Consider the following 14,736-nt stretch of genomic DNA (forward strand, 5'->3'; position numbering starts at 1 on the left):
AACTTTAAGATAAATAAGTAATGTATAGTCATTGGTTTTTAGGCTGGTCATATGGTATTGGCAAAAGGACATGGATTTGCAGTCTGAGGTCTGGTGTGCAAGCATGGGCTCTGACATTAACTAGCTGTGGGATCCTGAAAAAACCTTCACCTCTCCCAGTTTTTCTCTCTATTGTCTAATAAGAATCCTTCATAGGAGAACCACCCTAAGGATTAAATGTTACAATGTATGTTAAAGGTGCTTCATAAACTATAAAACATTGCACAAACATCAATCATCTCTAGCATTTTAATAGATGAGTCAGGCACAAGGCCTGACACAGAGCTGATCCACAATATTTATAATGTAAATAAGTAAATCCCGCTGGTGAGCTGTGTCATCTCAGGCAAGAAACATCTCTGTCTCTACCTCTCTTTTGCCTCCTCTGATACCACTTCCCCCTAGTTCAGTGGGCTCCAACCATACTGTCCTTTTTGCTATTCCAACAGAGCTAGTTCACTCCTGCCGCAGGGACTTTGGATCTGCTGTTCCCTCTTCCTGAAACATTCTTCCCCAGTTCTTTGCATGCATGGTCTTTAACTTCTCATCCATCAGGTCTTAGGTAAAAGGTCATTTCCTCAGAGGTTTTCTCTAACCACTCTAAGTTTCCTTCCACATCATTCACCCAGTATGTATTCCTGTTTTATTTTCTCCTTAGCACTTATTACTATCTGTTGACTTGTTTATTATACTGTCCTCCACTAGAATAAAAAACACTATATTACAGCTTCCTTGTCTATCTTGTTCACAACTGTATTTCAATGCCCAAAATAACCTCTAATTCATAGTAAACTCTCAATAAACATTTGAATAAATGAAGTTGAAATAAAGTAATTATACAAAAAATGTTTCATTCATTCAACAAATATTTTGTATGTACCTATGAGAGCCCAGGCTCTATTTAAAGATGCTGAGGACTGAACTAAGAACAAAACAAAAATCTCTGCTTTCTTGGGGCATGGCTAGTAGTGGGAAAACAAACAAAAAACAAGGTAAAAAGTAAAAACACACTATATATGATAATGTTAAGTGTAAAAGAGGAAAAAAAATAATAAAGCAGGACAGGGGGACATGAAATGTGTGTGGAGGGGTTAAATTTTAGATAGGGTAGCCAGAGAATGAAATGAGAGGCTGAGGGGCGCCTGGGTGGCTCAGTCGTTAGGCGCCTGCCTTTGGCTCAGGTCATGATTCCCCAATCCCGTCCTCCTATCAAGTACCACATCTGGCTCCCTGCTCTGCGAGAAGCCTGCTTCTCCCTCTCCCCCCGCCGCCCCCCGCATGTGTTCCCTTTCTCACTGTATCTCTCTCTGTCAAATAAATAAATACATTCTTAAAAAGAAGGAGGAGGAGGAGGAGGAGGAGGAGAAGAAAGAAAGAGGCTGAGCCATGAGGATACATGTGGGAAACGCACTCCAGAAGATCAAGGTGACTGAGACAGTAATGAAGGTGTTGGAGGCTGACACAATAGGAGATGAGATCAGGGAGGTTAAGGGAAGTCAGACTGCAAAGGGTCCTTTGGCTAAACTAAGGACTTTGGCTTTTCACCAAGAGTGGGATGGGAAACTGTTGAAGAGGAGGAGCATCAGGGTATCATGATACGGCTTGTTATAAGAGGACTGCTGGGGCTGCTGTGCTGAGAATATCTGAAGGGCAAGGGAAAGGTCCAGTAAAGAAGCTACAATAACTTCAGCAAGAGATGGTGGCTCGGAAAGACTGGGGAGGACATGAGGGGACAGAGGATAAATTTTCAGATTTGACAGTTACGTTGGAGAGTTTAAGGGGGAGATCTGGGCTGGGAATTAGAACTTGAAACTCAAATGGTATTTATTATCAGCAGTAACAGAATCACGGAGATGGGAGTCCTGGCTCTACTGTTGAGTAAACTATTTCTAGGTTCTGGGCTTCAATTTCCCTAACAGTAAAACGTAGAAAATATTTCCACATAACAGGGCCTTCAAGAGAACGAAATGAGAAGAGTCGAAGGCTGACGGTGAACAAGGCGAGAACCTTTAGCAGAGGGCTGCACGAACCTATACCGGAGGGAAGGGGCTGCTGTAAAAGCAGCGGCTGACTCAATTCCACAGCACTTACGAGGATGTCCCCCATCAGCCATCAGAGAGAAGCGCCTGGGCCGGCACCGCAACGCGGTCTGCGGCGCCCAAACCTCGCGAGATTTGTTGGCCCGGCAAAGTCACCCTCCCACCTACATCTCGCGAGACCAAGCTTTATGAGTGGCTATCTGCCGGTTAGGGCTTGCAGGAAAGATGGAGTATCCCGCGTTGGGCACCGTGGAGGCCGCAGACAGTGGAGGGGCCCGGCCATACAACAGCTCGGAGGAGCGAGAAGGACGGGAACCGGACGGGCTGCGCTTCGACCGCGAGAGGGCGCGCCGCCTGTGGGAAGCAGTGTCCGGGACCCAACCAGTGGGAAGGGAGGAAGGTGAGTCCGGGGACCTCAGAGGCAGCAAGTCCCTCACTCGCCCGCTGGTCTCACAGGGAGTGGCGGAAACGCGGGGCGGGAACGCGGCCCAGCCCCTGGGTCTCCGGGCACACCCCCTGGCGCCCGGCCCGCCCCCTTGCGTGACGCGCCCCGGGACTTCTTGACTCTTGCACCCCGGCTGGGCCTGGTACCGTGGGCCCGTTCCCTTGAAAATTGAGGCCGCAGCAGCAATGAATGAGGTCTCCCTGATCTACTGGTCAAGGGCCTTCTCATACTCAGGCCGCGGGTTTTTTTCCCCTTCCATTCTTACCCACCAGAGCACGGCTCTTAATCGTAAACTCGTAGAATGTAATTCCTATCCGTGCCTTTTCTGAGACCCATAAAACCTTCCCCGCCAGACTCCTAGCCCCTCACCATTGCTCCCTGACTCAACATCGTCCCAGTCTCCAGGTTCTCCCATCGCTTGTGTCGCTTGCCTCCCTTCTCTCGTGCCCCACACTGCCAAGGACTCCAGAAGGCGTTCTTACCCCCTTTTTCCTCCTGGTTTTGGTATCTTCAACCTGGTTTACTCCTGCTTCTAGGCGTCTGGTCTCTACTACCGGGGTCCCTTTAATGTGATGGGGGCCGGGAGGCTGAGAAACTGGCCAGGGTATACTTTGGCTCCAGCTTCTTTGTATCCCATGCTTGTACCGAAGTTGTGGAGAACAGAATACACGGGGGCCGGGGCAGTGGGCGGGTGGGGGCACTCTCTGGGCTGAAGGTTCCCAGCTTGCTCTGCATTTGACCTGGCTCTGGGTAAGATGGAGGTGGAGGAGCATGGAAAGAGCTGGTCTGACCTGATTGCGTGACCCCCTTCGTAGTCCTTAGCAGAGCTAGCTGCTTAACTCTAACCCAGAAGTACAAGAACTGTCCGGCCTTCTGTGCTAATCCTCTCAAGTAATCTGCAGTAAAATCAGATGGTTTGCTTGGTGAGCAGAGTAATCTTGGAAGTTTAATATGTTGCTTGTGAACTCATTGCCCTGGCATAGAATGGAATTTTGACCACATCCAAGGAAGATATGTTTAAATTTGGAGTGGTACACAGACCTATACCCTTGTGTATACTTCTCTTAAAACTAGTCTAGTCCAGGGTGCCTGGGTGGCTCAGTGGGTTAAGCCACTGCCTTCAGCTCAGGTCATGATCTCAGGGTCCTGGGATCGAGTCCCGCATCGGGCTCTCTGCTCAGCAGGGAGCCTGCTTCCCTCTCTCTCTCTCTCTCTCTCTGCCTGCCTCTCCATCTACTTGTGATCTCTCTCTGTCAAATAAATAAATAAAAAATCTTTAAAAAAAAAAACAAAAAAACTAGTCTAGTCTGACTCCTAAATTAATATGGGCTCTCTGTCTCCCACATAATTTCAGACTTGTTTGGTACAAATCCCTGCAAACACATCCCAATTTTCCTTTCACTAATTTGACAAACATTCAGTGATAACCTGCTCAGTTCCCAGGACAGGCTGGGCGGCAGAGCTACAGAGAGGAGGAAGATACTGTCCCTTGCCCTGGAGGAGTTTATAGTCTAGTCCAAGAAGCAGACACCAAAACAATTTCAGTATAAGGTAATGGGTGCAGTGAAGAGGAATATGTAAGAATTGGTTGTGCACAAAGAGGGAGTGAACTTTGTCCTTGAGGGACAGGGAAGGCACCCCCTTGGGCCTTGAAGCAGAGAACACAGCAGCTGTGCTCTAAAAAGTGAATTGCTTATGCGTGTGTGAATGTACAGTGTCACTTAGGACCTAGTTCATTTTCCTACTCTCCTCACTTTCCAATATTTATATGAGGTTTAGGTAGAGCCCTGTTTAACACTAAATTCTACTCACCTTGGTTTTTGTTTTGTTTTGTTTTGTTTTTCTCTTAGCACTTTCATTGAGTTATAATTTATATATACCATAAAATTCACCCATTGTAATTGTACGATGCAATGATTTTTTAAGTAAAAGTACAGAGTTGTGTTTGAGAATATTTCTATGGCTTCAATTAGTTCCTTTGTTCTTGTTTACATTAAATCTCCACTCTCACCTCCTGCCCTAGGCAACCACTATAAATTTGCCTTTTCTGTACATTACATATAAACAAAATCATACAATATGTAGTCTTTTGCATTTGGCTTTTCCCGGCATGTTTTTGAGGTTCAGCCAAGTTGTACTGTGTATTAGTACTTTATTACTTTTTGTTGCAAAATCAAATCTCATTATATAGATCTTTTTTATCCTTTGACAGTCTCTGCCTTTTGAGTAGGCTGTTAAGACTATTCACATTTAATTTCATTATTGATATGGCTAGATTTATATTTTCTACTTTGCTATTTATCTCCTTTACATTTTGTTCTTCCCTTTTTCTCTACTGACTTCTTTTGCGTTAAGTATTTTTTAGTGAACCATGTTAATTTCTCTGTTAATATTCTTTTATACTTTTTTTTTTACTTATTTTATTTTCTTAATGCCCAAGGGACTACAAGATGCATCTTAACTCATCACAGTCTACTTCAAATTAATACTACTAACTTTTTTTTTTAATACTATTAACTTAATTCTGGTAAAATATAAAAACATTCCTCTAATACTGCGACGTTCCTCCCCCTCCTTTGTAGTATTATTGTCATGTATATTATTGTTATATATATTACATCGATATATATTATAAACCTAATTATTCGGTGTCATAATTATTGATTTATACAATATGTCTTTTTTTAAAGATTTATTTGTTTTAGAGAGAGAGGGTGCACAATGGGGAGGGGCAGAGGGAGAGAAAGAGAGAATCTCAAGCAGACTCTGCTAAGTGTGGAGCCAGAGGCAGGGCTCCATCTCACAACCTGGAGATCACAACCTAAGCTGAAACCAAGAGTCAGGCGCCCAACTGACTGTGCCACCCAAGGACCCATATACAGTATGTCTTTTAAAGAAATTAAGAGAATTTAGGGAACAAAAATATTTATAATCTCTTTTATATTAACCCACATATTTATCATTTCTGGTGTTCTTTTTTTCTTCCTCTGGATTCAAGTTACCACTTAGTACCACTTCCTTTCGGCCAGAAGGGCTTCCTTTAGTATTTTTTGCAAAGCAAATCTGCTAACAGTGAATTCTCTAAGTCTTTATCTGGGAACGTCTTTATTTTGCTTTCAGTCTTAAAGAATAATTTTTTAAAATAACATGTTGGGACGCCTGGGTAGCTTAGTTGTTGGGCATCTGCCTTCAGCTCACGTCATGAGCACAGCATCCTGAGATGGAGCCCCACATCGGGCTCTCTACTCAGCAGGGAGACTGCTTCTCCCTCTCCCCTGCTTGTGTTCCCTCTCTGTCTCTCTCTCTGTCAAATAAATAAATAAAATATATTTTTTTAAGATTTTATTTATTTATTTGACAGACAGAGATCACAAGTAGGCAGAGAGGCAGACAGAGAGAGAGAGAAGAGGAAGCAGCAAAAGAAAATATTAAATTTTTAATATTTATTCGGTGTCATATTCGGTGTCATTTATTCGGTGTCTGCTCCCTGCGGAGCAGACAGCCCAATGTGGAGCTCGATCCCAGGACCCTGGGATCATGACCTAAGCCGAAGGCAGAGGCTTTAACCCACTGAGCCACCCAGGCGCCCCAATAAATAAAATCTTTAAAAAAATTTTTTTAATAAAATAACATCTTTATTGGTACATAATTCATGTACCATAAAATTCACCCTTGTAAAATTCAGTGGTTTTTAGTATATTCACAGAATTGTGTAGTCATCACCAATAATTTCAGAACATTTTCATTACCCCAGAAAGACACCCTATAACTATTAGCAGTCACCTCTGGCAACTACTCATTCCCTTTCTCTTTCTATAGATATGCCAATTCTGGATGTTTCATATCAGTTAAATTGTATAATATGTGGCCTTTTGTGACTGGCTTCTGTTGCTTAGCATAATGTTTAAAGGATAGTTTTGCTGGACATGGAGTAATTGGTTGACAATTTTGATCTTCTCACAACTGTTATTCCACTGCCCTGTGGCCTTTCATAGTTACAGATAGGAAGTTAAGTCATTAATCAAATTATTCCACTATGTATGATGAGTCATTTTTCTTTTGCTGCTTTAAGGAGTTCCTGTCTTTATCTTTCTTTTTTTTTTTTTAAGATTTTATTTATTTATTTGACAGACAGAGATCACAAGCAGGCAAAGAGGCAGGCAGAGAGAGAGGAGGAAGCAGGCTCCCTGCTGAGCAGAGAGCCTGATGTGGGGCTCGATCCTAGGACCCTGGGATCATGACCTCAGCTGAAGGCAGAGGCTTAACTCACTGAACCACCCAGGCACCCCTTTATCTTTCTTTTTAAAAAATATATTTATGTATTAATTTAGAGAGAGTGAGAGAGACTACAAGCAGGTGAAGGGACGGGGGAGAGAATCCTCAAGTAGAGTCCTAGCTGAGTGCACAGCCCAAAAGGGGGCTTGATCTCATGACCCATGAGATCATGACCTGAGCCAAACCAAGAGTCAGACACTTAACTGACTGAGCCACCCAGGCAGCCCTGTCTTTATCTTTCAATAGTTGGACTATGATGTATCTGGGTGTAGATTTCTTGGTATCTATCATGTTTTGAGAGATTGAGACTTTTTTTTTTCTTAAGATTTTCTTTATTGGACAGAGTGCACAAGTCAGGGGAGTGATAGGCAGAAGCAGAGGGAGAGGGAGAAGCAGGCTTCCTGCTGAGCAGGGAGCCTGATGTGGGGCTCGATCCCAGGACAGGGATCATGACCTGAGTGGAAGGCAGAAGTATAGCTGACTGAGCCACCCAGGTACCCCGAGAGACTTGAGACTTTTGGCTGTATGGATTGTTTTTCTTTAATCAAATAAGGGGAGTTTTCAAACATTGTTTCTTTTTCTTTTTCTTTTTCTTTTTTTAAGTTTTATTTATTTATTTGACAGAGAGAGATACAGCAAGAGAGGGAATACAAGCAGGGGGAGTGAGAGAGGGAGAAGCAGGCTTCCCGCTGAGCAGGGAGCCTGATATGGGGCTCAGTCCCATGATGCTGGGATCATGACCTGAGCCGAAGGCAGAGGCTTAACCCACTGAGCCACCCAGGCGCCCCTCAAACATTGTTTCTTCAAATATTTTTTTTTCTTCTCCTTTCTCTCCTGAAGTTTCCCCATATATATTTGTTTGGTGTGCTTTGTATCCCACAAGTCTCTAAGGCTCTATTCATTATTCATCCTTTTTTTTTTCCTCTTCAGATTGAATATTTCTATTGATCTATCTGCAAGTTCACTGATTCTTTCTTCTGCTACTTTGAAACTGATGGTGATTTTCTCGTGAATTTTTCATTTCATTTATTGTACTTTCAGCTCAACTCTGCTTTTTTGTTTTGTTTGTTTTATTTTTTGTTTTGACAGAGAGAGAGCAGGAAGCAGAGGGGGAGAGAGAAAGAGAGAATCTCAAGCAGTGTGGGGCCCAATGAGGAGCTCAATACCATGACCCTGAGATCACAACCAGAGCCAAAATCAAGAGTTGGATGCTTAACCTACTGAGCCACCATGACGCCCTTGAACTCTTGTTTTATATGTGTTCTAAGTAAAAAAAAAAAAAAAAATTTTAATTTAATTTATTTAACAGAGAGAGAGAGAGAGAGCACAAGCAGGCAGAGTAGCAGGGAGAGGGAGAGAGAGAAGCAGGCTCCCCGCTGAGCAAGGAGCCTGATATGGGGCTCCATCCCAGGACTCTGGGATCATGACCCAAGCCGAAGGTAGCCATCCAACCAACTGAGCCCCCTAAGTAGAAAAAATTTTAACACCACATCATCGATACCATTACATTTGCTTTCTTCATACTTTTTTTCTGTGCTAAAATTTGAGTCTTTTCAGACCATCAATAATATGGATTCACAAAACAGAAGTACTGAGGCTAAGTAATCTTAGTGGGGCTAACTGTCCAATGCATTCTTATAGACCACCCTGCCGGTTAGACTACACTGCCTAACAAATCTGACCCACTGGTAGGTTATATCCAGCTTGCTTTTACTAGAATCTTTTGGTGTATGCTGCTTTCTAACTATAGCTGTACCTAGAAATCCACTACTTCCCAATAAGCCATAATAAGCAGGCTATTAAATTGGTTACATCTCTGAGGACCATCTTCAGACAACTGGTGAATTTCTGTGGAGCTGAGTTGAAGATTCTAAGGCCACATTTGAGGCCAAGGAATAGCAAGTCATTATAGACTAGCAGTGTTCACCATTAATTGGAATATAGGAGTTTGTTTAGTCGTGCAGTGACCAGCTATTCAGGACCTAAGTATCCTAAGGCAACTTAAGGCACATTAAGTCTCCTAAAGACAGTAACTTAAATTGAGGTATCACGACCATTTATCTCCCAAATACTACTTCTCCTACATTCCTTAAGTTTATGAAGAATTATCTTGCTTCTCTACCCTAGCTCTGTCCACACTTCACTGACCCTGTGAAAATAAGCCCTGTCCTAGATCGCTCAGTCTCTGCCCTATACATCCTCTTGTTGGCTACAATATGGATACAAATCCAATCCTGCCAAAGATGCCTTATCATAGATTTGGAAGACAGAAGTGCAGTGAAGATCATATTCCTATGGCTTTTCACTATTGTTACTATCAAGAAAGGGTCATGGAACTATGAGATCATCCTACATCAGTGTTCCAGAATCCATTATCAAGCTTCATAGGCTGAGATGAAGGTTCATTGATAATGGAAACTTCTTACTTTCAGCAAGTTTGCAATGGAGACCTCAAACTATAGCTCTTTTGTTGGAACAGACAAATATTATTCCTAGAGACATTTATGAAGGCCCAGCCAAGTACCTTCAGACTTTCCAATGGTTTTCTAAGCATCATTTCTTATACCAAACCTGTCCCATTTGGGGAGGTAATTGGTAGTTGGATTAAAGTTGTATGCGGAGGGATGCCTGGGTGGCTCAGTCAGTTAAACATCTGCCTTTGGCTCAGGTCATAATTCTAGGGTCCTGGGATAGAGTTCTGCATCCAACTCCTTTCTCAGCAGGGTGCCTCCTTCTCCCTCTGCCTGCCATTCCGCCTGCTTGTGCTCACTTTCTCTCTCTCTCTCTCTCTCTCTCTCTGGCAAATAAATCTTTTTTAAAAATAAATAAATGAATAAAGTTGTATATGCATATCAGGGCAGTGGAGACGCACATTCAGGCCACCTTCTCAAAATTCTGATAATTTAAGTTCTTTTTCCCAATGTGGACCATAGCTTCCTCCAATCTTGTAAACCTCTCATGGTTCTTGTGAGTTAGGAATTTAGGTAGGACTTGGCTGGACAATTCTGTCACAGGGCTTGGAGGGATCCAAGACTCAGTCACAGGACCTCTTTCCTTTTCCATCTACACTAGGCATTCTCTTCCAGTCCATAGCCTTTATAAACTATAATTGATATACTTATGATTCTCAATTTATAATCTCCAGTTCTGACCTCTCCCTTGAGCTCCAGACTTGAATCTCCATCTGACTACTTGATATCTCTACCCATATATCTGATAGAGCACTCATGTTTAACATAGCCAAAGAAAAGTCTTAAGTTCTCCTCCAAGGCTGTCATCCTCCAGTTTTCATCTCATCTGTTCAGTTGCTCAAGCTCAAAACCTAGGAGTTACCCTTGACTCTTTCCTTTACTCCCCCACATCCAATCTAAGAAATTGCTTATCAGCTCTACTTCCAGGATGTAATTCCAAATCCATACACTTTTCTCTGTCTCCATTGCCAGCTTCCATTGGTTTCCCCATACAGTCTGCTGACGTGATGATCAGAGCAATCTTTTTGAAACATAAGCCAGATCTTGTTGCCTCTCCTGGCACTAAAAACAAAATCCATAGTTCAAATCATGGCTTTTGGGGGCAACTGGGTAGCTCAGTTAGTTAAGCGTCTGCCTTTGGCTCAGGTAATGCTCTCAGGGTCCTAGGATCAATCCCCGCATGGGGCTCCCTGCTCAGCGGAGAGCCTCCTTCTCCCTCCCCCTCTGCTGCTCACCCCTGCTTGTGCTCTCTCTCTCTCTCTCTCTGTCAAATAAGTGAATAAAATCTTAAAAAAAAAAAAAAAAGATCATGGCTTTTGAGGCCTTACATTCATTCAATATGATCTTACACTGCCTCTCCAGATTTTATTTCCTACCACTTTTGTCTCATTCACCATACTCTAGCCACACTGACCTCCTCTCCATTCCTTGAATACGCCAAACTCATCCCTGCCTCCTAGAGACCTGGCACTCTCTCAGGCAGGAACACTATTTCGCCCAGACCTCCTTATAGCTGATGCCTTGTAAGATGGTCTTCACTGACTATACCACCCCCATCATTCTTTACCACTAACTTCATTGTTGTTGTGTAAAGATTTTTTATTTATTTATTTGACAGAGAGAGAGAGAGATAGAGCACAAGTAGACAGAGCAGCAGGCAGAAAGAGAGGGAGAAGCAGGCTCTCCGCTGAGCAGGGAGCCTGATGCAGAACTCGATCCCAGGACCCCGGGATCATGACCTTAGCCGAAGGCAGATGCTTAACCGACTGAGCCACCCAGGTGCCCGCCCCCCCTTTTTTTAAGATTATTTATTGATTTTTTTGACACAGAGAGAGAGAGAGCCACTTAGTTTTTGTAGTGTTTCTTCTTCTCTGTCACTATTTTGCTTTTTATTTACTTTGTATTCTGTCTTATTTGTTGATACGGCCCCAGTGCTGGCACACAGAAATCATTCCAAATATATATTTGTGGACTGTGTGGATATACTCTCTAAGGCCAGAGAGATACATTTCATTCATTCAGCAGATACTCACCAAGGTCCTCCTATGGGTCAGGTATTGTACCAGATATGGGATACAAAGTCATACATGGTCCCTACTCTGTTTAGCCTTTGAGAGTCAGATTCTGAATATCTTTGAAAAAGAACCTCATCTTCTTTAATTAAAAAAAAAAGAGAAAAGGGGCACCTGGGTGGCTCAGTAGGTTAAGCCTCTTCCTTCGGCTCAGGTCATGATCTGACCTGGGATCCTGGGATCGAGCCCCGCATCGGGCTTTCTGCTCAGCAGGGAGCCTGCTTCCGTCCCCTCTCTCTGCCTGCCTCTCTGCCTGCTTGTGATCTCTGTCAAATAAGTAAATAAAATCTTAAAAAAAAAAAAAAATCCAGCATCTGCAGGTCAGGAGAGGATGACTATACTCTGACTCTGGGTACCATCTCCCCCTTATGGGCTTTGCATTCTGAGGAGCCACTCATCCTCCCTTTAAAATAAAAGCTCTGAGGGTACCTGAGTGGCTCAGTTGGCTAAATAAAAACTTTGGCCCAGGTGTGTTCACAGACCCACTTTCCTTGGTTACTCTGAACCCAGCTGAGACCAGCAAGGTCTTTCACAAAAATTTACCAAGCACAATAGGAGAAAAATGGGGGAATAAACAGAGACTCTAAGGGGCAGAAATACAGCCAGACAGCAGCCTTTCTGCCCAAAAGTGCTGGCACAGATAAGCTTTAGACCTTGTAGAGTAAGGAAAGTCACCTTAAAATTTTCCTACCAAGAGGGTCACCTGGGTGGCTCAGTTGGTTAAACATCAGATTCTTGGTATCAGCTCAGGTGATGATCTCATGAGTAATGAGATCAAGCCCCATATCAGGCTCGCTGCTCAGCAGGAAGTCTGGTTGAAGATTCTCTCCCTCTGTACCTCCCTTTCAAATAAATAAATCAATCTTAAAAAAAAAATAAATAAATAAACCTTTTCTACCAGGAACCTCCCTCCAGGGCATCTTGACCACATTTTGGTCCAGAATAGAAGATAAAAAATGTGAGCTTTCTGTCTGCTCACAGTTTTCTGGACTCTGCCCCTGCCTCAGGTTATTGGTGTCATGATAGAACTCATGCCTTACATGAAATTTTACTTCCTCCCCAAAGGTAAGACTTAGTTCCCCAAACCCAACAATTAAGAATAGTTAATGTCTTGGTTTACTACAGTATAGAACTTGTGTAATATGGTAGGTGAATTGGAATGTTTCAAAGTCAGATCAAGAAAAATTTCAACACTTATCAAGTTCTAGAATAAGAAATAACTTAGGGCACCTGGCTGACTTAGTCCATGGAGCATACAACTCTTGATCTTGGGGTTGTAAGTTCAAGCCCCACATTGGGCATAGAGATTACTTAAAATCTTTAAAAAATACGTATATATTTATGGGTACAATCTAGAAAATAATTACTTTTTTCAGAAGCACAGGACCCAAAAAAGAATTTGACATATAACATTAATCATTGACAAAGAACGCGTACTAAACCAGACACTGCACTAAGTGCTTTGCATGGAAAACCACAAGGATAATACATACCGTGAGATCCATGCTACCAGTATAGTAGTCCCCCTTATTCATGGGGATTATATTCTAAGATCTCTACTGAATGCCTAACACCACAGATGGTATTGAACCCTATATATACTATGTTTTTCCCTATACATATCTATGATAAAGTTTTATTTTAAAATAATGCACAGTAAGAGATTGGCAATGGTAACTATTAATAAAACAGAACAATTATAATAATATACTGTAGTAAAAGTTATGTGAATGTGGTATCTCTCTTTCTCTCAGAATGTCTTACTGTATTGTACTTGCCCTTGTGGTAGTGTGAAATTATAAAATGCCTACATGATGAGATAGAGTGAAGTGAATAATACAGGCATTGTGACTTAGCATTAGGCAACTATTGACATTCTGAAGATATGTGAGAGGAAAGATCATCTGCCTCCAGACTATGGTTGACTATGGGTAACTGAAATCACAGAAAGTAGAACTGCCAGATAAGGGAGGTTCTGTACTCCCATTGTAAACAAAGGAAAACCATAGGATGGAGATTAATTTCTTTCCTTTTTTTTCTTTAAAATTTTATTAGTTTGAGAGAGAGAGAGCACCTGAGAGAGCAAGAGCTGAGGGAGAGGCAGAGAGAGAGGAAGAAGTAGGCTCCCTGCTGAGCAGGATGCCTGACTTGGGGCTCCATCCCAGGATGCCAGGACGATGACCTGAGCCAAAGGCAGATGCTCAACTCACTGAGCCACCCAGGCACCCAGAGATTAAATAATTTCTATAAAATCATACAGTCGGGGCGCCTGGGTGGCTCAGTGGGTTGAGCCTCTGCCTTTGGCTCAGGTCGTGATCCCAGAGTCGTGGGATCGAGCCCCACGTCAGGCTCTCTGCTAAGCAGGGAGCCTGCTTCCCTTCCTCTCTCTCTGCCTGCCTCTTTGCCTACTTGTGATCTCTCTCTGTCAAATAAATAACTAAAAATCTTTAAAAAAAATAAAATAAAAAATAAAATCACACAGTCACAGAAACAGCAGCAGGATTTGAGCCCAAGTGGGCATGATTGGGGAGCCCAAGTTCCTAACCACGATTTGTACCATACACATTTAACTGGTATTAGATGATAGTTTGTGTTAACTGTATAGTAACAGAATTAGTTTACCTTGTCTCATAAAGGTGGAAGATAATACAGCAACATCTTTTAATTGATACTTATCTTCCAAAATTGCTTTTCAAATTTTCCGATTTATTAAAAAAAAAAACAATTTTAATGTTTCCTTACAAAATCATGTTCTTTCCATACAAAAAGAATGTTCTAGTCTTTTAATAACTAAACCCCAGTACAATATTCTAACCAAACGATGTGTACAGTTATACCAATGTAAATTTTTAAAATCAGAAAATGTGGGGACCCTGGCTGGTTCAGTAAGTAAAGCATGCAACTCTTTATCTCAGGGTTGTGAGTTTGAGCCCCACAGTAGGTATAGAGATTACATAAAAATAAAATCTTCTTATTTTAAAGATTTTATTTATTTATTCGACAGAGAGATAGCACAAGTAAGCAGAGTAGCAGGCAGAGGGAGGGAGAGAGAAGCAGGCTCTCTGCTGAGCAGGGACCCCAATGTGGGGCTTGATCCCAGGACCCTGGAATCATGACCTGAGCCAAAAGAGCTGCTTAACCAGCTGAGCTACCCAGGTGCCCCCAAAATAAAATCTTTAAAAATAAATAAAATCAGAAAATGCTATTGATCTTTTAGTGGAATAAATGTTGCTTTATTTTTAATTCCACAGAAAATGTTCACAAATAATAAAAAAGATACAGAATTTGTTATTACAATTGAAAAAAAGTGATAAAATGATTCTCTTTTCAAGTCTTTCAGTCTTTCTCATTCTATCTGGGATGAAGTCTCAGTTGGGTGCTGTTATGTCTTTTTT

General features: G+C 42.3%; 1 protein-coding gene across 5 annotated transcripts in view; it reads left to right on the top strand.

Moving 5' to 3' along the window:
* Positions 1 to 2,236: 2,236 nt before the first annotated feature.
* The window catches only part of ZNF346 (zinc finger protein 346), a 34,484-nt gene continuing 21,984 nt past the window's right edge, over positions 2,237 to 14,736 (top strand). For 2 of the 5 annotated variants that reach the window (XM_032851899.1, XM_032851900.1), the window contains exon 1: positions 2,237 to 2,478. In XM_032851899.1, coding sequence (XP_032707790.1) covers positions 2,304 to 2,478 — 175 coding nt within the window. In that variant the 5' untranslated portion in view covers positions 2,237 to 2,303. The remainder of the gene's footprint in view (positions 2,479 to 14,736) is intronic. The other 3 variants (XM_032851898.1, XM_032851902.1, XM_032851897.1) reach the window with 2 other exon arrangements.

Source organism: Lontra canadensis, unplaced genomic scaffold, assembly GCF_010015895.1.
Source record: "Lontra canadensis isolate GAN:19392208 unplaced genomic scaffold, GSC_riverotter_1.0 scaffold5, whole genome shotgun sequence".
Classification (NCBI taxonomy): Eukaryota; Metazoa; Chordata; class Mammalia; order Carnivora; family Mustelidae; genus Lontra; species Lontra canadensis.